Source organism: Brachyhypopomus gauderio, chromosome 8, assembly GCF_052324685.1.
Source record: "Brachyhypopomus gauderio isolate BG-103 chromosome 8, BGAUD_0.2, whole genome shotgun sequence".
Classification (NCBI taxonomy): Eukaryota; Metazoa; Chordata; class Actinopteri; order Gymnotiformes; family Hypopomidae; genus Brachyhypopomus; species Brachyhypopomus gauderio.
Genome location: NC_135218.1, coordinates 22,362,994 through 22,387,308, shown reverse-complemented (window position 1 = coordinate 22,387,308; position 24,315 = coordinate 22,362,994). Strand labels below are relative to the sequence as shown.

Below are 24,315 nucleotides of genomic sequence, written 5' to 3'. Positions count from 1 at the left end.
TCTGATGTATCATGGTCAGTTAAGACATTCCGGAACAGGACATCCACTGGAAGACGGGGAATTCTGCCATACATCAAGTAAAAAGGAGCATAGCCAGTAGTTTCATGAATTGTGCAATTATACATGAACGTCAGTGTCTGTAATCGTTTGGGCCAGCTGATCTTCTCCTCTGAAGGCAGAGCTCTTATCATATTGCCTAATGTCCTATTGAAGCGTTCAACTGAACCATTCCCCATAGGGTGGTAAGGGGTTGTGTGCGATTTCCTAATGCCCGATAACCTAAGGAGCTCAGCAAACAGATCACTCTCAAAATTAGGGCCCTGATCACTATGGATCCTCTCAGGGAACCCATAAACACAGAAATATTTGTCCCAGAGGGTCCTAGCCACTTGTTTAGCTGACTGATTCTTGCAAGTGAAAGCCTGCGCTAGTCTGGTGAAATGATCAGTTACAACTAAAACATCCACAGATTTATTGCGCGAGTCCTCAGCTGACCAAAAGTCAATACACACAAGCTCAAGTGGTCTTGAGGTGGTGATACTCTCCAATGGAGCCCTGCCATCAGGCTCCAGCACCTTGCTTACAACACAACGATGGCAATGACGCACATGATCCCTAACGTCTCTATCCAAGTGCAACCAAAAAAATCTCTGCCTAACAATGCTGAGAGTCCTGGTCTGGCCCTGATGACCGGCGTTCTCATGAACTCCCTTCAACACGACAGCTCTGAGGGACTCAGGCACAACATATCGATGACGTTTGGCCTTCAAAACTTTGTCATGAGAATCCCTGAATAAGATGCCATTGCGCAACACTAGCTTCTCCCAATGCTTTAGAAATCTCAACACATCAGCCGGCTCCTTATACCTCTCCCGCCTGGAGGGCCTACGACCCCTATCAACATAAAATAGCACCCGTGAAAGAATTCTATCCTGCTGTTGAGCATCACGTAGGTCACCGTCTGTGTAACCGGGTAGGTCATACACCATATCAGGGATGTGTTGTGGCAGATGACACGCCATCTCTAACGCACGAGTTCTAGCACCTAACTCCCATTCAGTGTGAGATTCCAGAACTGCTGAAACTTCACCCGCAGTAACTGTCTGTGACAAAACATGCACCGTTTGCGTGTGGGTGTGTAGGGTCGGAACATGGTATTGTTCAGAACACATACGTGTGGACTGTGTATCTGTGGTCGTATCAGTTGACAATCTGAACACTTCTTCAACCGCGTTACCACACATGTTTTTGGTTTCACTGAGGAGTTTGCCATAGGGTTCGTTGAGCAGCCTGAGGCCAACACTTGGTCTAACGAACGGCTGGCGGCTAAGGGCATCAGCTACCACATTACGCGGGCCTAGCACATACTTGATGTCAAAGGAGTAGCACGCCAGTTTGGACACCCAGCGCTGCTCGCAACAATCCAACTTAGGCTTGGTCATTATATGCGTAAGCGGATTATTATCAGTCCATACAGTGAAGTCATGACCCTTCAACCAATGACTGAATTTATCGCAAATAGACCACTTAAGCGCTAAAAACTCTAATCTATGAGCTGGATAATTCCTCTGAGATCGTGTTAGGGACTTGCTTGCAAACGCTATTGGCCTAGCTCTTGTCTCGCCCTCTTGGACTTGTGATAAAACTGCTCCAAGACCATCCAACGAAGCATCAGTAGACAGCTGAAAAGGTCTGCTGAAATCCGGATGAGCTAACACAGCTGAATTCACAAGAGATGTTTTAAGGCGTTCGACAGCAGAGTCATGCTCGTCAGTCCAATCAGAAGGGCTCAGCTTGCGATTAACTGGGGAACTCCTGCCTATTTTGCGATGCTTTGATTTCCCCCCATGACCTGCTAAGAGTGAGAAGAGAGGTCGAGCAAGGGCAGAGTAATCGGGGATGAAATGCTGATAATAATTCAGCATGCCTAAGAAGGACCTAATGCGTTTTTGGCAAGGAGTAACACCATCAGCTTCCATCAAGTCTGCTTTGGACATGCTAGACACACTTTCCACCTTACTTGGGTCCGTAGATACGCCTCGTTCATCAATGATGTGCCCCAGGAACTTCACTGAGCTTCTCAAAAAGTGACATTTCCTGGGGGCCAACTTTAGATTATGCTCACGCAATCTACTGAACACTGTTTCCAAGCGTCCCAAAGCTGTCTCCTCATCAGGTGCGAACACCAGCACATCATCGAGGTAACACAGCAGGCTGAGGAAGTTCTGGTCTCCAAAGATAGCAGTCATCATACGCATGAAACTCCCCGGACTGTTGCAGAGGCCTTGTGGCAGACGACAATACTCATACAGGCCCATGGGTGTGGTGAATGCAGAGTATTTTCTGTCGTCCTCATGCAACGGCATATTGTAAAAGCCGGAGGTTAAATCCATTGTACTGAACAAGGAATTACCACCGAGCGCAGCCAGACAATCTGCTTGGTGGGGAAGCGGGTGTGCGTCTTTAACAGTTCTCTTGTTCAGCCAACGAAAGTCTGTGCATAGGCGGAGCTCTCCAGTTTTTTTCCAAACGAGCACAATAGGAGACGCATACTCACTGGTCGACTTCTGAATGATCTCCTTCTGCTCCATCTCATTCAAAACTTGTCTCAGCTTCTGGTACTGACTTGGTGGAACCCGCCGGAATGGCAGTCTGAATGGCCTCTGGTCAGTAAGATGGATCCTGTGGACAAACCCCTCCGCCTTTCCACAGTCCAGGTGATGACGTGAGAATATGTCTTCATAACGAAGGACCAAATCAGCCATTTCATTTCTGCATTTTTCTGACACGTCACAGAGACTCAAATCCAAGTCATCAAGGCCAACAGATGCAATCTTCTCCCTGGCTGAACTGTCACGTGTCTCAGGGTCAACAGGTGGAATACGTGAGTGGGTACTCTGAAGACAGCTAGTTGACTCAAAATCCTCTAGAGCCATACAGGGATAGATGTCTGCCAGTTTTGCATTACGTCTCAGCTGGACAGCTTCATCAGAAATGTTCATGATTTTCAGCGGAACCCATTTATCTCCCCACAGTGGTGTCACAACTCTAGCGACCATAATACCCCTTGGTGCCGAACGAGACGATGTAGGCTCAGTCATAACTGCACTGCCCGGCGACATCACATTGGACTTCGGCAGTTTACCCCACACAAGGTATTCACGCCCAGGCTCCAGCAATGTGGCAGAGTTACACTTTACTGTGCCTATCTTATCTGGGATTTCATTTCCCCTCCAGCGGTCTAACCCAGCTAACATGGACAGAAACTGTTCTGTTTCAGGGTCCGAGCAGCATGGCTTGGAAACAGCTCTCCAGTAATCACCACATTTCTTTGACTCCCGCAGAATGTGTTTAATAACATTGGTTCCTAGGATCAGTTCGTCATGCTGTCCCTCTACTACCAAGGTAGGTACAATAATTTTGCAGCCATACACTTCCATCTCAACGTTGAAGGTTGACTTTGGACGGACGCGCCGACCCCCGACTCCTACTAACGTGACATCTGAAGAGAGTCTGTCAGTCTCACTTATGGCACCAGCAACAAGGAGAGAGCGTTCGGCAGCTTCATTCATTGTACAGGCCATTGAACCGCTATCTAACATGGCACCCAGTGTCACCGTTCCACTGACTCTCACAGGTGTGTAAAACAAACTGTCGTTTTGGCCAACTATAGTGGTGTTCTGATATACAATAGCCTCACTTCCACTCACATGCGTGTTGTCGTCTGCACATACTGAATCAATGGCTTCAATCACATCTGTGTGGGAGTATACATCCAGACCTGTACTGCCTCCCGCTAAATACAGGTCATCTAGTTTCCCTGATCAGGCTTCAGTCGCAAGGAAGACCTGTTCGGGCATCGCTGTCTGGAGTGGCCAGGAGCTAGACAGTTAAAGCACAGATGATCAGACTTGCAATGTGACAGAGTAGAATGACTTCTCTCATTACAAACTTTACATGGGGTCGTGTCCAATTTTTGATGTCCTATCCGCTGACGCACAGGTGAGGCTGTACCACGCTGTTCCACCTTCAACAGTACCTCTTCTAACATACCCATCATACGGCTCAAAACACTGTCGTCGGCCTTGTGGTTGTTATGTGCCACAGGCGCTGATTGGGCGTGTTGAACTAGAGGTTTACATTGAGCTGATGTAGGGTAAGCAGCAGCAGACTGTGGCGAGTATGGAACCTGAGAGGGACTAGTAGAGCAAATAGACTGACTCCCAGCTACGGGCAGAGCCATGGCACCTGGCACCTGACATGATTCCTCCGCCATGACTGCGGTAGGGTGACTCCTAAAGCTTGCGTGTACGCTAGACTTCGCTGAAGCCCTCGATTCCCTCTGAAACTCATTTATTCGCACTTGAATGTCCCTTGACGTCCATTCCCCGACTGGCTTACATCTAAAAATGCATGACAGGCCCAGATCTGGGCAATGTTTCACGAACATGCGAGCCACCTCATCTCTGATGTTTTCCATTTTCCGTCCTTGACGTCGTAACCCCTCATCAGCTGTATCAGCAGCCTTATTGAGCCTGATCCAGTAGTCTACAGGGTTTTCCTGATGTCTGGGCACAGTGGTGTAAAAGTCTGCTAAGGGAAGAGACGATGAAGGCTCACTAAAGTAGCTTATAAGGATGTCATATATGACTTCAGGATCTTGCGCCACATCTATCGACTCGTCGCTCCGCAAAGCGATTTTTACTACATCCTTAGCTTTACCCATCAGCCTACTCAGAATTTCTTCAGCTTGTGCGCTCAACTCACAGTTTTGCTTTTTCAGACACGTTTTCGTTATGTCAACCCATTCCTTGACTGAATATTTGTCGCTACCGTCTCCTCTAAATACGACAGGTTCGTATCCGGTTTTGACATGCACAGTCACTCGAGATGCATCCCGTTCAACAGAGCTGGGCTGTGTACTAGTCTTAGATAGGTCAGGTTCAGCGTCTTTGTCCAAAAGTCCAGTTGCCATTAACCTAGCTGCAATTGAGTCTCCTATCTGCATTCCCAACTGACCTACCAAGTCAGCTAAATTCTGCAGACTAACACTATCACTTACTGGAGTGGAAGTCTGTGGATTATCTCTCAGGTACTGCCCCATAGGAGACCACCCCGGGCTAAAGCCACGCCCTCTGCCCCTACCAAGGCCCAACGTTGACTGAAACTCATGACCCATATGCTCACTTAACTTAACACCTCGATTTCCGTTTACAGAGACATTAACGCCCTCATCAAATTCACTGTCGTTAATTTTCTGAGCCATAATATTACTTGTAATGAATGAGCAAAAAAAACAATTGATTAATCAATTACTGGCAGTAAACGATACAGAACAGAACAATACACATAAAGTAGAAAATAGTCACGAAAGCCTCTCCACCGGCAATGAGTTCTAACCACTGCACACTTCTTCAGCAGCTCCCTCGGCGATCGGCGATGAGCTGATCTTGGCGAACTGGTCACGAGTCACGGCACCAGTGTAACGATGTGTGTCTTGTGCAGCTTAAACTCAGACGACAGGCTCTGGTCAGCTTCTTTCTCCGACTTTATTGCCAGCAGAACATCTACAGCAGAACATCCGTTCAACTGAGTTAATCTGTATGATAATTATCATCAAAGCTCATACAGACATTCATACAAAAAATTAATAAAGTTGACAAGAAAATAAAACCAGAATAACAGAAAACTGTGATCGTATAGTGATTATTACATCAAAAAAACTAACCATATCATTCCTACATTCACAAGACATTTCAGTGATTGTGCGATTCGACATTCATAAGAAATTAGCTTCCTGTAAAACTCACACCGCTGCTTAGCATATATAGCGCGGGTTTTTACGCTAATAACGTCTCATGGCGTCGTAAAATAGCGCATCAAATGTGGTGAATGAATATCAAACGGAAATAATTGCGACCCTGAAGAGTATTATAACTCATTGATAGATCAAGTATATGTATTGTGTGTATATATATACATATATATTAAAAATAAATCTTTAACACCGGAGCGCTCTCTGCTTGACCTACCTACAGCAGAACATCCGTTCAACTGAAGCAGGGAGCGCGCGAAGACTAGATAGAATAGACAATAGAACCGGAACCTCTAAGTTATTATGGACACAGGGTATTGTAGTTCTTATATACATATGCAAATAAAATGGGAACAATACCTTATTAACTAACTATACATATATTCATTTTGACAAAATTCACACAGGTGTTTATCCTACTTTCATTTTAACTCTGTTACACAAATATCATCTGTAGCGTCTTTATGCATGTGCTTACCCAGGCCGGGTTGACGGTAAAATCTAAAGTGTTTCCAAATGGTTGCTTTCAAAGACCGCGGAGCTGTTTGGACTTCTTTTTCATCATACTTTAGTGGTGCAACAACAAATACCATACACTACACAACCCATTGTAGCCGGCTTGCATGCCTGTGCATAGTCAAAGCTGTTTCCTTGTTTTGCCTAGCACTACGGTGGCTGGGAAGGCACACCCGCACCCGAAAAAAAATTGATTTTTTGAAAATGAGAATCGATTCTGAATCTTTCAATGTTAGAAACGCAATTTGAGCTCAAATCGATTTTTTCCTGCACCCCTACTTGCATTATGCAGTCATGTTGGAAGAGGAACGGGCCAGCTCCAAACTGTTACCACAAAGAGCAAGGAAATTTGACGACTGAATTTTTTGCTCAGGTGGCATCCTATCACAGTTCCATGCTGGATTTCACTGAGCTCCGGAGAGCAACCCATTCTTTCACAAATTTTTGTAAAATGTTTGCATGCCTTGGTGCTTAATTTTATACACCTGTGGCCATGGAAGGGATTGGAACACCTAATTCTGATCATTTGAATGGGTGAATGAATACTTTTGGCAATATAGTGTATTTCAATATTGTTGAAGATATCACTTTTTTTCACATGTCATTCTGTGAAATTTCAGCCATGCTACCCTGGTCAATAAAACTATCAAAGCTACTGAGTGCCTGATGTGCATAGTGGGTAAAAGCAGCTAACGTATCGCTCATTATAGACTGCCTCTGGGAGTGACATCAGCAGAAGAGCTGTACATCAGAAACTTCATAAAATGGGTTTTTATGGCTGTGCCAAGCAGTAATGGGGATGTTTTAGAGGGTTTGAGCTAGGCCACGTAGTTCCTATGAATGATAATGTTAATCCTACTTCCTCTTCCTGGAAGTATCATATCAAGTAGATCACCATTTTACCTGTTTTATTCAGTGACAAATGGACATTCCCTTTGCTTAGTCTTTGAAGTCAGAATGACCCTTCTGTATAATGGTACTGGAGAAGACGGAGACTTAATTTACATATGTCAGTTGATCCCAAGTAGAGGTGGGTAGAGTATTCAACAATTTTACACAAGTAAATGTACAGTTACTTGAACCAAATTTTACTCAAGTAAAAATATGCATCCCAAAAATTTACTTGAGTAAAAGTGTAACGATCTGCGCTGGGCAGAACAGGGAGGCGGACACAAACGCTGAGAAGAGCGAGATTTATTACAGGGCATTCCATAATCGTAGTCGAAGTCACAGGCAGGGGTCACAACGGGAGAGCCATCCAGATGAGACAGGTACAGGGGCATGATAAAGACAGACACGAAACAAAACCAGGCTGAAATAACACTGAACACAGAACTAACCAACAGAGAGTAAAACACCGGGAACAGGGCACACGAATGCAACAGCGCGAGGGAGAGAACAACCAAACATCCAAAACAACCGACAAGGGACAAGGGACACTCAGGGACTATATATACACAGAACACCATGTAACGTCACCACCAAGGACGGACACAGGGACAGGCACGCGGACGCGGACAGACACGCACACAGGAACGGGGACCAACAGGAAGCCAGGGAGGGGACAGGGCAAAAAAGGGAACACAGGTGAGTGTAAAACAGGGTTAACAGGAGGGACAGTGTCCGGACAGTTCAGCAAAAAACCAGCTCCAGGCCCACAGGCGGGCAAAGCAGTCACTGCGGGGGCTGGTGTGAATTGAGGAGTGTTCAGGGGCACCGGCGGAGCCGGAGGAGAGTCCAGGGGAGCCGAGGAAGGGTCCAGGGGTACCGGCAGGTCTGGCTGAGGAACAGCGGAGACCGGCAAAGGGGCCACAGGGACCGGTCGACAGGCAGCGGGAACAGGTGGGGCCCGCTGACGGGCAGCGGGAGCAGGCGGGGGCCGTTGGCGGGCAGCGGAGACAGGCGGGGCCCGCTGGCGGGCAGCGGAGACAGGCGGGGCCCGCTGGCGGGCAGCGGAGACAGGCGGGGCCCGCTGGCGGGCAGCGGAGACAGGCGGGGCCCGCTGGCGGGCAGCGGGAACAGGCGGGGCCCGCTGGCGGGGAGCGGGAACCGGCGGGGGCCGCCGGCGGGGAGCGGGAACCGGCGGGGACCGCCAGCGGGGAGCGGGAACCGGCGGGGAGCGGGAGCAGGCGGGGGCCGCCGGCGGGGAGCGGGAGCAGGCGGCGTCGCCGAGCAGACGTCATCGGCGGGCGTAGCAGCCAGAGCGACGTCATCGGCGGGCGTGACCGCCGGAGCGACGTCATCGGGTGGCCCGGTCACCGCACAGATGTCATCAGGGGGCGGAGCCTCCGGGCCGACGTCATCAGGGGGCGGAGCCTCCGGGCCGACGTCATCAGGGGGCGGAGCCTCCGGGCCGACGTCATCAGGGGGCGGAGCTTCCGGGCCGACGTCATCAGGGGGCGGAGCCTCCGGGCCGACGTCATCAGGGGGCGGAGCCTCCGGGCCGACGTCATCAGGGGGTGGAGCCTCCGGGCCGACGTCATCAGGGGGTGGAGCCTCCGGGCCGACGTCATCGGAGGGCGTGTCCACCGGGTCGACGTCATCGGAGGGCGTGTCCACCGGGCCGACGTCATCGGAGGACGTGTCCGCCATATCGACGTCATCGGGGGGCGTGTCCGCCACACTTACGTCATCGGGGGGCGTGGCAACCGAAGCGACGTCACCGGCGGGCGCGGCAGCCGGAGCGAACGGAACGGCCGTGGCGACGTCGTCGGAGGCAGGGACGGCCGTGGAGACGTCGTCGGAGGCAGGGACGGCCGTGGCGACGTCGTCGGAGGCAGGGACGGCCGTGGCGACGTCGTCGGAGGCAGGGACGGCCGTGGCGACGTCGTCGGAGGCAGGGACGGCCGTGGCGGCGTCGTCGTGAGGTGTGGAGGCCTGGGCGTCGCTGGTGGTCGTAGAGACCTGGATAGGCGGAGAGAGTTTGGAGGCTGGGGAGGCATTAGTGTGGGGGACAGAAGAGGGGAAATGTACCCTTTGGTCCATACTTCTCCCCGCATGTCCGATGGGTTCGTCCAGTTGGGCCCTGAGGGGAGGACACCCTCGGTCACAGTCACCCCCAAAAAATCCTTTGGGGAGCACCCCCGTAGCATGTCTCCTAATCTGATGGGAGGAGGGCTGTACAGCGACACCAGCAAACCTGGTGCGCATGTACTTACAAAACCCTTCCACCGTTAAGGCTTCAGTCATGCGCTTGGACAATACTAAGTTCGCCCACTCAAGCGCTTTGGCCTTTAGGAGAGAGCGCATAAATAAAACCAAGACATCCTGTGGTGGCGGAGGGCAAGTTAACAATCGGATATAGAGTGTGCATTGCATAATATATTTGTCAGCAGGCATGGTCTCCCCATCGTATTCCTCAGGGCAGGGGGCCAGCGAAGGTAGGGCAATGTATTTACCCCTCGAGTCTTTGACCAGTAAGGTCTGCAGGTTATCCAGATTGGATAAGAAATAATCCTTTTCCTCAGGAACTAAGGGACTGCTAGAGGTAAAAGACTCCTGCTGCGTCATACTATGGTCGGTCATTCTGTAACGTCGGCAGGGGACAGGTGTGACGCAAATGCAAGTTTAGGGGTTTTAATAAATACAACAAGAATAAACCAACACCAGACAGCACTCTTAAGGGAAACACTCAAAGAGAACAAAATCATAAAAGACCACAACGGAACAGGATACAGCGTAACACACAAACAATTGCTACTTGAAACTCTAGGGAGGGGATACAACAAAACGGGTATGCTAAACAACAGGGAACATGAATACATGAGGACGTACAACTAACAAACCGTGAACACATGAGCAACGTTAAATACAGGGGCAAGGAGATATAAGAGTAACTGGAACACGAAAGAATAACCAAACAGAGAACGAATGCATTAACTATGTATACATACTGAGGACGGGGAACATACCAACAAACACACAGGCGAAACATATAAGGAACAAAACCAACACAAGAGCAGAGGGAGCAAAATCGGATGAGAACCAGAGAAGGGAAGCAAGACAGAGGAGAGACTAGGAACTCACGCACAAGGAATGACCGACACGGGGGTAAAACACTAGGGGGTTTTTATGCACTGAAAACAAGACGGTGAAACGAGAGTCAGGTGTGTGAGACTGACGACGAGGGCGTGACAGACAGACGGATGGACGAATGGGAGCGGGGCTAGGCGGGACCAGGGAGGAGGGAGGGGCTAGACGTGACACACCAAAATGGATCAGGTGCAAACAATGATGACAGGGGCGTGGTAACAAACGAGGAATCAGAGACAACGAGCTGGGCGGGATAAACAGGCAGAGAATAACAAAACCATGGGGAACAGAGACGTTGGAGTGACAGCGGGGAGAGGGGGCGTAGCCATACGTGACAAAAAGTAAAAGAGTACTTTGATTAAAAGCTACTCAAGTAGTGAGTAAATGCATGAGTACTGTCTCGTGTCAGTAAATTACATCATGAGAAACTGAATGACGGGAAACAATGACTTTTAATGATAAAAATAATAATTTATTATAAATAAATATTATATATATAAATTATTTATTATAAATAATATGTATTTTTTAGTGGTGGGACTTTAACGCGTTAATTTCGATTAATTAATTACAGGAAAATTAACGCACTAAAAAAATTAACGCATTTTAACGCACGATACACTTTTGCATCGTGGAATGTTTCTCAGTGCACGAGTTCCAGGCATAGGCCTACAGATTATATGGACGCACGATAAGATGAGCATGATGCAGATGACTGAAGAGGCTACGCTGGTGGATGGGAAATTTAAATATAAGAAACTTCCAGATGGAAGTTCAAACAAAAATAGTGTTATTTACACTTTATGTAGGAAGGAGTTCGCTTATCACAGGAGCACTTCCACCCTTCGTTACCACCTCAACGCAAAACATGTTGCAGCTAAAGCTGGGCGTACACTGTACGATATTTTAAATCGTGTACTCAGCTCCAGCTCAAACTGTACGACTAACTCGTTGCGGAGAGTCGGCTCGTGGAGCTGCTTCAACAGTGCGATACTCTCACGAGGAGCGATTTGAATTTCAAACATGTATGATATTCTTGCGACGCTGCGATTTCTGATCGGGAGTTGGTCGTGAGGTGTGAATCGCTCCTCGTTTACCTGTGTAAACTATACGATGCACGACACGCGATTGAGCCGAAACGAGTGAAAAATCGGCTGAAAATGGGCCAAAAATCGCACAGTGTACGCCCAGCTTAACGCGCAGGTCAGTAATGATAACTTAGCTGCTAAATGTATTCCTAATGTGACCTAAACGTCCGCATTTCACATCTTGTCCCGGTCGTCCCGGGTTTTTTTTAAAGTGAGGAAATGTCCTGGTTTTTAAATTACCTTCATTGGACCATTAAGACTGGATTAAACTTTCGCGAGTGACCGTAGCGCGCGACTCCGCACGCGTTTATACATGACGCGTCATATTATTTGTGTTGTTCGCTCTCTGTGGTCGAAGATAAAGGCTTACAAGAAGCGCTGCACATTGCGTCAACTGATGCAAGTTATGAACTACCGTCCAGGGGTGAGTTTCCCAAAACGTTCTTAGCACCAAGTACTTCTTAACCTCGTACGTAAGAACGAGGGAAAAAAACAGGTTATTGTGAAAGGGAAGTAAAACAGGTTATTGTGAAGAGCGCCACAAATGTGGCTCTGACTGGGGATCACTGGACCTCTGTTAGCAACAAGAATGATCTTTGTGTGACAGCTCATATTATAGATGATGAATGGAAGATCCAGTCATTTGCTTTGAGCATGCAGAAGACCACTTCTAGACACTATGGAGATGCCTGTGGCAGAGGCCTGGGAAATTTAAGAAAAGTATACCATCTAAAATGGTATTAAAAAACATCTTCTGATTTACTTCAATTCTTCCAATATCCTGAGCAAAACTCCCAAAATTAAACAACATTTTTGGTCAGAATTTCCAATGTTCTGAACTGTTTTCTGCACTCATATATTGGTCTGTGTAGTAGACTGGTGGAAAAATAAACAAGATGTTGAAGTTTGATTATGTTCATTGATTCATTCATCATTCAAACTTAAATTAATATTTCTCATGTTAAATACTGAAATGCGATTAAAATGCGATTAATTTTGATTAATTAATTACAAAGCTTCCGATTAATTCGATTAATTTTTTTAATCGCGTCCCACCCCTAGTATTTTTGTTTGTTCCTAATTATTAGGCCTGTGTAACTTTAATGTGTTCCACAAAGGCACTAACTGATGAGACTGTCAGCCAATACGTGTAGCTACAACTTGACACCAACTGAATCAATTTGTAGCAGACAATCATCCTATATTGCTAGTGTGTACAATCAGTGTGAGAACTGATTTTTAGTATTGCACTGCATTACATTTAATAATTACATCATACAAATGTTATGCCTCAGAGATATAGCATTACACAAAATTATACATACAGCAAATTTATCGTATCGTGTTTCCTCATATTTGATGTTGAGTTCTTGTAGGCTGAAATGTCCACACGTTTGCAGACACGATTGGCAGCGCCAAGGTTGCAAACTCTCATGCATTGAGCGTGAGACACACGCATTTGACTGTCTTCACATGCTTACACGCCACACATCCGATTTCTCACACCGAAAAAAATCTAGTTTATTTACCTCTGATCCACATATATGATTCAACTAGTTCGCTCTGGCGCCAACCACTGGCAATCGATCGCGATATAATACTTAATTTGTGTCCATTTTACACCCCCCCTCAACAATTTACGTTCACCACCCAAACTCCCACCCCCCACCCTGGTTTAAATCTCACTAAAAGTGATCTTGAAAACTTGGCAACCCTGCAGCGCATTATATAACTGTCCTTTTACACGTTTGTAATGTGAACATTGGCTGTATGAGGTCAGGGATGTTCGGTAGGTTTTTCTGTCACTTTCTTGCTACGGTGGAGAAAGTTTGCGTATGTGATCACGTGATTGACCGGCTTCATTTGATTGGTCACTCCTACTCGGGTGACGAGACGTTGGTCAGTCTTCTCACTGAAAAGACTAATTATTTACAAAACGAAAGTAACGGTAGCGCGCGGCGCAAATCCGATTGTAACGGAGTAAAAGTCGCGTTTTTCTCACCACATATTTACTCAAGTAAAAGTAGAAGTCTTTCATATTAAAACTACTCCTACAAGTACATTTTTGTCCAAAAAGCTACTTGAGTAAATGTAACAGAGTAAATGTAACGGAGTAAATGTAACGCGTTCCTACCCACCTCTGATCCCAAGTACCAAAAAGTGCTGAGCATAAATAAATAAAATCCAGTTCTAATAGTTTGGTTTTCTTCCTTCAGTGTTGACCATGGTGGTGACTGCAGGAACAAGCAAGGTCTGAAGAAATGTAAGTGTGTGACGGCACGGCGGGCCCCCTGCTGGTCGCCCGTTGTGTTTGTCCCTCAGGTGGGCGGGGCGTATGATCCGCCTCACCTCATGGTCGTTTGTTTGTCTATATATTAGTGGTGTCAATTCCAGGTTCAGAGATTAAAAGTCCTCACCAAGATTTTGCTCAAGCTTGCTAGATTTTCTAATTAGCAATCCAGGCAAAATCAACACAATCCAGGAAGCCTGAGCAAAATCCTGGTGAGGACTTTTAATCTCTGAACCTGGAATTGACACCTCTACTATATATGTCTTGTCTTTGTACCAGTTGACTGCTGGTCATTATATCTTTCATTTAGCTCTTGTCACTGGTTTTTGGTTTCCGCACTTTATTCATTAAAACCTCCCTTTTCCCTGAGACTTGGTGTGATCACTTCCATTTTATTTCGCACTCCCTGCCCGTCACAAAGTGTGCCACTTATCTGGATAGAGCAGTCAGTGTAAATGGAAGTCATTACATAAGTAATGGTTATGCTTGGGTGGAATTCTTAAATATTTTAATCTACAAATTTTGATTGTTAATTGGAATAATAAATGGTTTCTACTGCTTATATTTAGGATGAATTCATTTGTCCTTACTTTATTTGGTTTCTGTTACACCCCATGGCTTAAATAGTTTTGTGTGTTATTACACATGCATTTGGTGAAGAATTAGTCCAGCAACCAGGTCACACTTCTAAATGAATTATCTGAATTGATGTCACTTTACACTGATCTCTGTAATCCAAAGATGTGACATCTTGGCTACAGATGAAGGAGGCGTGAATGTTGGAGTTGAGCCCATTTATTAAAAGAGTGTTCTATTATAAAGCTCCTCAATGATACCTTTTGGCAATGGAATAACACCATAATATTGTACCACTCTTTTTTCAGATGCTTGTGAGATCACATTGGACCCAAACACAGCACACAGAACCCTCTCACTGACAGGGAGCAAAAAGGTGACGATGATGAAAGGGGAGCAGCCATACCCAGACCATCCAGATCGGTTTGAATACTATGCTGAGGTTTTGTGCAGAGAAATCCTGCAGGGGGCTCGCTTCTACTGGGAGGTTGAGTGGACTGGGAATGTTGTTTACATAGGGGTCACTTACAAAGGGATCAACAGGAAAGGCCGTGGCAGAGATTGCAAACTGGGAATGAATAACAAATCTTGGATTCTGTTCTGTTCCAGTGACTATGGGTACTATGTCAGTTACAATAACAAGGAGACTGTGGTCTCAACCCCACCTAATCCCTCCAAAAGAATGGGGATCTATCTGGACTGGCAAGCTGGCAGGCTCTCATATTTTATTATTTCTCCTGAGAAGGTGTACCATACTTACACCTTTCACACAACATTTACTGAACCACTATTGCCAGGCATCAGGATTTATAACTATGATGATAGTGTCACAGTGTGTGAGCTGGAATAAAAGATTTATGCAGGGAAATCATTATTCTTGGAAATAGTAATTGTCAAATTAATAGGATGTGCGAAGCTAATCCAGGAGGACTGGATCCCTAAAAGTCATGAAATTCTTAGCTTTTGTGGCACATTTCCACTAGGGCCTGCTTGGCGCGGCACAGTTCGATACGGATCGATTCGCAACGGAACGGTACGGTCACGTTGTGTTTCCATTACAATGGTGGACTACCACAATGTGGGTGGAGTCGCTGTTGGCGCGCGGGTTGTAGTGTCGTGATATCATTTGTATGCGACCACAACACCGGTCGATGCCCCTTAACACATATCATTATTGTATCTTATTTATCTTTATCTTCATTATTGTATGTGGTTGCTCTAATTATTGATAATAATTTGGTATTACTCAAACAGGCTGAACACACCCTGCATAAAAAGCATCAGTCATACAATCAAATGAAATCAAACTTTATTATGAAATATAGATATTTAAAGTACAAAATATGTAAATAATAGTTATAGTTAAAAAAAAGTGCAAAAAGCAAATTACCTAAAAATAACATATAGCTTTATATGAAATAAATATTTATAGTACTACAAGCAACATTTTGTGTGCTTTTACTGGCGTCTGTCTCGCATGGTGTTCACAAGTTCGCCAAGCACTCCGCTCGCCTCGTCAGTGGAAGGGGAATCTTGAACGTAAAAAAGAACAAATATTAAACACAAGCATTCCCGTGAAAGCAACAACAATATAGCGTAACTGCACAAAATGTGTAGCACGTCATCGCTGCTCATGCTTTGTTTATGGTTACAGCTAACTAGCAACTAGCAAGGCTAAGAGCTAGCTATTGTACAGTAGTAGTGACTGTGGTGGTAACATTAACTACAAACACAGCTCTAAATTCCTGCGTTTACAATAGATGCGTTCATATTATGTTCATATTACATCATTTACGAGCCTAGTAAAACTGAAATCACTGAAATTTTTTTTTTTTTTTTTGGGACAAGATTACTAGTATAAGGCAGAACATAGCAACAAGCACTAATAGACCATCAACCCTTATATCAGTTACTCAGCCTAACTTTAATATGTCTTATTTCCAAGAAGTTGACATGGTAACACTACTTGATGTGATTTCATCACTAAAATCCTCTACTTGTGAACTGGACCCTTTACCAACAAGCTTTTTCAAGCAGGTTCTGAGCTCATTAGCAAATGAAGTTCTAACGATTGTTAATCAGTCTCTGCAATTGGGTGAATTCCCTAAAATTTTAAAAACTGCAATGGTTAAACCACTATTAAAGAACAGAAATCTTGATCCCACAATTCTTAATAATTATCGACCTATATCTAACCTTTCCTTTCTTAGCAAAATAATTGAAAAAGTAGTGTCAATCCAGTTGAATGACTATGTCAAAGTAAATCAAATAAATGACACTTTTCAGTCTGGTTTCAGAGCTCTCCACAGCACTGAAACAGCCCTAGTTAAGGTAGTAAATGACTTGAGATTGAATAAGGATGCAGGCAAACTCTCAGTCCTTTTTCTGCTAGATTTAAGCGCCGCTTTTGACACCGTTGATCATGAAATACTTCTTGATCGACTACAGAGCTGGGTAGGCCTTAGTGGCTTAGTCTTAGACTGGTTTAGATCGTACCTAACTGGGCGTGATTACTATGTAGCATTAGGTACCTCTTCCTCCACACGTCAAAAAATAACTTGTGGCGTCCCCCAAGGATCAATTCTTGGGCCGTTACAATTCAACCTATATATGCTTCCATTACCACACATCATTAATAAACATGGTATTAGTTATCATCAATATGCAGATGACACTCAACTTTATATTTCGCTAGAACCTAAAGCCCTAAAATCAATTTGCTCACTGTTTGACTGCATAGATGATATAAAGACATGGATGTCTGACAATTTTCTGCAGTTAAATAAACAGAAGACAGAGGTTCTTGTTCTTGGCAGTGATTCACAAAGGAATGATGTCCAGACTTATTTAAATCAAATGAATCTGAAAGCCAGACAATGTGTTAAGAACCTGGGCGTCACCTTTGATAATGAGCTCAGCTTCAAATCACACATCATGACTACATGCAAGACTATGGTGTGATTTTTGTTTCAATAGTTCCACAAAAGCAAAAGTAAATCCAAGAGCAGAAAGTATATGTTATGAATACAAAAATTTTTTATATAATTGGTTATTTGAAACGTTCCATTGTTTTTGTTTTTTTGGATTTTCCCAGTAAGGTCTTTTGCTTCTGGAATCTCTCTTTGCTTCTGCTTCGTTTTTTGCTTCTGACTTTTGGAACACATTTCACGTGTGGGAGGGTCTTAGATGAAGGCGTTCCTCTGCAATCTCCATTGGTCACTGATTCCGGACTGACACAGAGCTCTGAGACCGCCTCTGGGACAAAGCCACGCCTACCCCACCAGCTTCACCGCGTTTGAAAACGCGGTGGTTCTGTTTCACATCAGCATGTAAACTGAGTTTTATCATTAAAGTTTATACGAAGTTTATAATTAATTGCTAAATGGTCTGTAGATATTGCAAATGTACACTGTATAATAACTACATTAAGCATGCTCACCAGCACGAGCTTTTTAAAATTTTAGTGAACTGGATGGAGAGAACATTGATGTGTGGAAGAAATATGAGTATTTGCAATATCTGGTATGGCGACGGACGGGGGGTGGGGGGCAGCTGGTGTACGAGAGGTGATGCCAAATATAGTAAAATTCATAATAGTAAAAAATACCAAAATTAAAGTCAAATACCAAAATTAAAGCAATACTGAAAAGTGGCCACCCTATATACAACCAGCTTTGTTCACTCACAGTTTTTCAGTGTTCTGCAGGTACCACACACAAACACACATCACATGCATCTTGTGCTGTCCATATTTTATTAAGAAGTGAACAATATTCATTGAACCATTGAACATAGAGATACTAAACATAAAACATGTCAGACATGACATTCAGACACTGTCCGACTCAGAGATAAAAACAAAAATATTTTAACTTGGAGGGGTGGGAGTAAGAAGAGTAGTCCATTGAAACGCAGAGTGCGGATTAGTTTCCTTCTCACTTTAGACCCGCGGGGACGCTAGCGAATGATCCAGGAGGAGCGAGTAACTAGTCGCTACTATTGTGAATGTAGCAAAACGGTGACAGAAGCTACAGCAGCGATTAAATTAAAAATAATTTAAAGGCTAGCTTTAAACACGCTCTTCCCTGTTGACTTCTCTCACGGTAATGTCGCGCTGAAAAATATTGACCTGTCTTGTCAATATATGGAGCCAGATCCGTAAACGCGAGCCGCTTTCGCCATTCCAGATGGCTCAGTCAAAACCATTACATCTTAATGAACCAATAAATAACATCAGCGGCAAAAATGAGTGTAAAAAATACCAGGGTTCATCATTTAGAACTACAAAAAAAATTTGTTTCTTATTTTACTATCTACCTATTTTTCATAAGAGTTTGTTTTACCGCAAAATATGAAAACTTCAAAATGGCGAATTTCGCCGCAAGGTGACAGATTTTCATGCCTGCATCCAGTTCACTAAAATTTTTAAAAGCTTGCGCTGGTGAAGTGTGCTAAATATTAACTGCCATGCTTAATGTAGTTATTATACAGTGTACATTTGCAATATCTACAGACCATTTACCAATTAATTATAACCTTTGTATAAACTTTTATGGTAAAACTGTTTACATGCTACTGTGAAACAGAACCACCGCGTTCCGCCATGTTTGAAAAGCTGGGAAGCTGGTGGGGTGGGCGTGGCTTGGTCCCAGAGCTCTGTGTCAGTCCGGAATCAGTGACCAATGGAGATTGCAGAGGAACGCCTTCATCTAAGACCCTCCCACACGTGAAATGTGTTCCAAAAGTCAGAAGCAAAAAACGAAGCAGAAGCAAAGAGAGATTCCAGAAGCAAAAGACCTTACTGGGAAAATCCAAAAAAACAAAAACAATGGAACCAAAAACTTGTCAAAATGCAAACGAAAATAAGTTTCAAATAACCAATTATATAAAAAATATATACTTTTGATATATTTTTTTCTGTTTTGCATTCATAACATATTTTCTGCTCTTGGATTTACTTTTGCTTTTGTGGAACTATTGAAACAAAAATCACTCCATACAAGACAGCTTACTTTCATCTTCGAAACATCGCTAAGGTCCGATATATGCTCTCTCCTGCTGACAGTGAAAAACTTGTCCATGCATTTATCACATCAAGGCTAGATTATTGTAACGCTGTTCTATCTGCTCTTCCAAAGAGCTCTATTTCGCACCTACAGCGAGTTCAGAACGCGGCTGCAAGGGTTCTGACCCGCAGGAGAAAGAGAGATCATATTACACCTGCACTCCACTCACTGCACTGGTTACCTGTCAGCTTTAGAATAGATTTTAAGGTTCTAGTCATGGTTTTTAAATGTCTTCATGGTCTTGCCCCTCTTTACCTAAGTGAAATGATGGTTAGATATGTTCCAGTCAGGTCTCTCAGGTCTTCAAACAGTAATCTACTGGTGATTCCTAAAAGCCGATTAAAGATTGGCGAGGGTGCTTTTAGCCACTATGGCCCAAAGCTCTGGAGTTCTCTTCCTGAAGAGCTCAGAGGCATTTCATCCCTGCATAGTTTTAAGAGCAGTCTCAAAACATTCCTGTTTAGATCCGCTTTTAGTTAAGAAACTCTATCTTAAAAGTACTTTACTTTTTATTATCTTACTTACTTCACTTTTTACTTTTTATGTTATTTTAATATTTTTATCTTTAATTTCTTTTAACATTTTCTTCTGTCTTTTTGTCTTTGCCTTATCTCCTTTTAATGTTTCTTTTATTTATACTGTAAAGCACTTTGAGTTACATGTATGTATGAAAGGTGCTATACAAATAAAGATTATTATTATTATTATTATTATTATTATTATTATTATACACTCACCATTCTCCGTGGCCTCCAGCACCGACGTTGTCGTGTCCAGCACGTTTTCTCTTCCGTTACTGGCTGACCGGTGACCATATATGGCATCCATTTGCTGGAACCATTTCCAGTCTTTGCGGTTTGCTCCGCTGCATCCGTTATGGTCCTTCACCGCCTGGTAATCGCTTTTAAGCTTTTTTAGCTTGGACCGACCGGCACTGCTGAACGGACCGCTGGTAGCCATGAGTGGCCATAAGCGCGGAAACCTCGCTAAAAACCTTTACATTTCTAGTGGCCCCGTCCAGTTCGCCCTGGATTTTTTGATCGCTGATTATTAACAGAAAGGTTTGTACCTCGGCGTTTGACCAGGGAACAGACTTCGCTCCTTGGGTTTTAAAAATGGCTGAGGAGTCCATAGCGGAGGAGTCGCTCTCCTGTCGCAACCTGTGACGACACTCCCTGGCCAATCAGTGTCATGCTGTTCTTCCACGTCACAGAACTGTACCGCTTTGGAACGGTTAGAACCTCGAGCGAGTAGGTACGAAAAAAGTACCCGAAAGTACCAGCAAACTGGAACCTGGTACTAATGGAAACACTTACAAACCGTCGCGAATCGAACCGTACCGCGCCAAACAGGCCCTAGTGGAAATGGGCCATTGTTTGTATAGTGTGCTTCATTGCTGTTTATAGTATTGATAACTTTCTTTCCAATCGTTGTTGGTATTTATGTTGAAGGATTACAAGTATTCACAAACATAATTTTCTCTTTTGTTTTGAATTGATTTAGTTTAAGTGGATGGGAAGTGGCTATTATGTTAATTTTGAAGTAAGGGGTGGATTTAAATAAGTTTTCTTCCTCCCTTTATGAGTAGAGAAAAGAAAAAAAAACACCATCTGTTAATTTAATGTAAATTTATGTTCATTTAATTTTACTTTGTCGTTAACTTAGTTTTGTTGTTAATTTAATATTGCTTTATTATATTTTTGTCTTGATGGTTGTATTATATATCCTCTGCTCAAAATAAAAATACAATCAATAGTCAAGTGTGGGTATTAGAGGAGCAATGGTTATCAACCAGCCTTCAAAATCTGTTTAACAATTAGGGCTGAGCAGGTGGGACGCAGATGCAGATTTTGAAGTGATTTAATAAAAATGACTAACACAAAAACGATGGAACTATTACCAAGAACAGAGGTGACATGAAAGTGAACATAGAAAACATAGAAGGAGCAAGTATAACAAAAGTCATGAACAAAACCAGGGGGGTATTCCACGAAGCGAGCTAACTCAGTAAGCCGGGCTTTTTAAGACAAGCCTGGCTCATTTTGCTCAAATTCGGTTCCACGAAAGAGGCTAGACTTAAGCCTCGCTCAGTTACTACAGCAACATATACGTTTGAACAAACCTGCTCTGTACCAGGATAGAGTTGAGGCTTAGCTTAGTTGGACCGCTTCTATTGGCTGAGCAGTCTCGCCATCCGGGAAACAAAATTGAGTAACAAGTAGTTACTATCTCACGATTCGATTCGATTCTGATTTTGGGGACCACAATTCAATTCAAAAATCGATTTTCGATTCAAAACGATTTGATTTATAAAAATGTCTGCTTCAGTCTATAAAATCTGCATGATCTACCACAGTCTGCTTTGCAGGACAGAACGACAAATACAGAAAATTAAGTGTCTTTCACATTTAATTAACAAAAATTAAGTGCTTTGGTAAAATAAAATGGTTTTTGTTGTTACCAAATTTCTTGAGCTTCATTTTGTGAGCTGTCAGGGCTGGCTCGGGTGCAGTTCCCCCAGCCGTCGCTAGGGGCACCAGAGTCAGTCCCAGACTATACCGGCAAACGTTCTCAGCCAGTCTCTGCTTTCTCTGTGATTGCTTATCATTTAATGGTGTTTCGCCACCTCTCTCTGTTATGCTTTCTCTTTACTTATTCGAGTATCTCATGCGTCGCTTCCTGACCCATCTCAAGTTTTCCCAATCCTGTATGTCTTCCTATCCGTTTTGCCTTTATTTTTGGGAAGGGTTTTATTTTGCTGCAGCGTTTTTTGCCAGTTACTTCGGCTGGTGACCTTGGTTTCGTTTTCGCGTTGCATTTATCCGCGCTGTTTTTTAGTTACTGTTGTTGTTTTGTTTCTTCCTCTCATCTCACTATGGTTGAGTGTTATATTTCACGCGTTGTATTTTCCGCATTGGTTTTTTGTTTCTATTTACTCCGTGCCCTCACGGTTTTGCTTTCTATTCTCTTGCGCGTTGAGTCTTCCGTGTTGTTTTGTTTGTTCATTCTGGGTCGCTGTGCGCGGTTCCCTCTCGCTAATACATTTGACGAGTGTCAAACGTCTTGCTCTTGCGAACCGTCACTTGGGTCCATCTTTCTCTATATTATTTCTCACCCTTCTCTATATTAACGCTCCCGTGCTCACCGCATTACACAAGCCTTGCACACGAGCTACATTGTGTCCAGTTCGGTCTTCCCCGGCATTCGGTAAAAACCAAAATGAACCCCATATTTTTGCCTTAAATGAAGACCGGACAGGTTGAATATCTCTTTCCTCCATGTGTTTTGAACCTTTTCCGCGCATGAGTGTGTCCCAGAACATGCTGCGTAAAGTCTCGCGGAATTTTGTAATTACGTAACGCGAGACTTCACCACGACTTAGAATCGATTTTGGGACATTTAAAATCGATTCTGAATCGTAGTAAATGAGAATCGATTTTTGATATATGAATCGATTTTTTGGCACACCTCTAGTAACAAGGTTCTGCTGCAGTTCTATCCATTAAATTGCTGTGGATGTAGCATATCATATCTTTATACTTTTAATTAAGTACTGTAATTACTAGTTTGGAATGATTACAGGTTATTATAAAAATATAATAATTATATTTCCAAATGTAATTTATATTTCGATCTTCAGAGTACATATTCATTGTTAATTGTAACTGTCAGAGTTTTGCCACTGAAATGTTTAATTTATGTTTATTTAATTTATTGTAATTTCAGTTCATATAGTCGTTAAAGGGTGTGTGGAATGTGCGTCCTTCAAACAGTTGACCAATAAAACTTGATATTTGCGGTGGCACTATGGAACTATGGGTCATAACCAGCGTGGCAGAACATGAGAGACATACACCCCAGAAACACCATAGTTATACGTGGTCTAGGAGGCACGGTAAACGCTTATGTTCAAATTTATGTATTAATGCACCCCTTTTTATGAATCTGTTGTGTATTTGGTGTCATACAATACTGTTAAAGTTTTATTTTATGTAATCCTGTTGTGCTAGTAATACTAGCAACGAGCATTACCGCTAGACATTAGGAGACGGAGAAGTACATGTCTTGAACAAAACCTTTATTTCTTGTAGTTTTCACGGTGTCTGAAGAAGAGAGAGAGAGAGAGAGAGAGAGAAATAAAATTTCTGAAGACATCAGTATGACTCGTAGCCGTCATTCCATTAGACCAGTGTAACTACATTAATCAGTGAGGTTTCTACACATTTCAATGTATAGGTTTAATCTTAAATTCAGGTCAGTGTAAAAAGGAATACAGTGTCTAATCGCAGTCATGGTGCACAAACATACATTAACATAAACTCTATGACAAAAAATAAGTAATTTAGGTGAATATACTTTTAGGTATATATTTATACCCATACTTCCTCTTTTGTGTTCAAATTACAAGCAAATCATATCACACCGCAATTCACATATGTTCAGTATAAATGTAAATGTGTGGTTAACTTAATGGTGCAAAAAGGAAATGGATACAGACAACTACCGTACCAAGATTTTCATACAGGTGGTACAAATAATTCAAAATGTAGGCTATAAAAAGAGCAGCCAACAGAGAAGGCTGAAGGCTAATTAACCATGGCATGCCCATTTGTAGAAAATCCAGTAAACGAGTGTTGGGGCTTTAACTTCTATCAACCACTTTAGCCCAGCGTGTTCGTTTGATGGGAAAGAGATAGTAGGAACAACATACCAAAATTATAGCAATACCAAAAAGGCCTTTATTAAGACAGAGATATCTCTGGAGATCTCACACACACCAAACATGTACACCAGAGAGATCTGAAAGTTACTAGTAACATGTAAGTTATATATGGTATGGCTCCACCCCCTCAGTGCTCTTGCATGGTCATAGTTAGAGTTCTCAACCTACATGCATGACTCTGCATTATTTCATGTCCACTGTGTCCCAAC

The 24,315-nt window shown here is 43.6% G+C and overlaps 2 protein-coding genes across 9 annotated transcripts in view; both read left to right on the top strand.

Annotated features, from left to right (window-relative positions):
• LOC143521950 (uncharacterized) overlaps positions 1-19,042 on the top strand; it is a 38,950-nt gene extending 19,908 nt beyond the window's left edge. Inside the window, exons 15-18 of one of the 8 annotated variants that reach the window (XR_013132878.1) lie at positions 3,036-3,155; positions 3,281-3,405; positions 13,668-13,714; positions 14,626-14,661. Coding sequence is in view for 6 of the 8 variants with exons in the window: in XM_077015491.1 (XP_076871606.1) it covers positions 3,036-3,155; positions 13,668-13,714; positions 14,626-15,167 (709 nt within the window). In the remaining 2 variants the exon portion in view is untranslated. Of the gene's footprint in view, positions 1-3,035; positions 3,638-13,667; positions 13,715-14,625 lie in introns of those variants that run through there. The other 7 variants (XM_077015494.1, XM_077015495.1, XM_077015491.1 and 4 more) reach the window with 7 other exon arrangements.
• LOC143521959 (complement C1q-like protein 2) overlaps positions 14,626-24,315 on the top strand; it is a 31,666-nt gene continuing 21,976 nt past the window's right edge. Inside the window, exon 1 of the mRNA XM_077015521.1 lies at positions 14,626-14,693. The gene's annotated coding sequence lies outside the window, so the exon portion shown is untranslated. The remainder of the gene's footprint in view (positions 14,694-24,315) is intronic.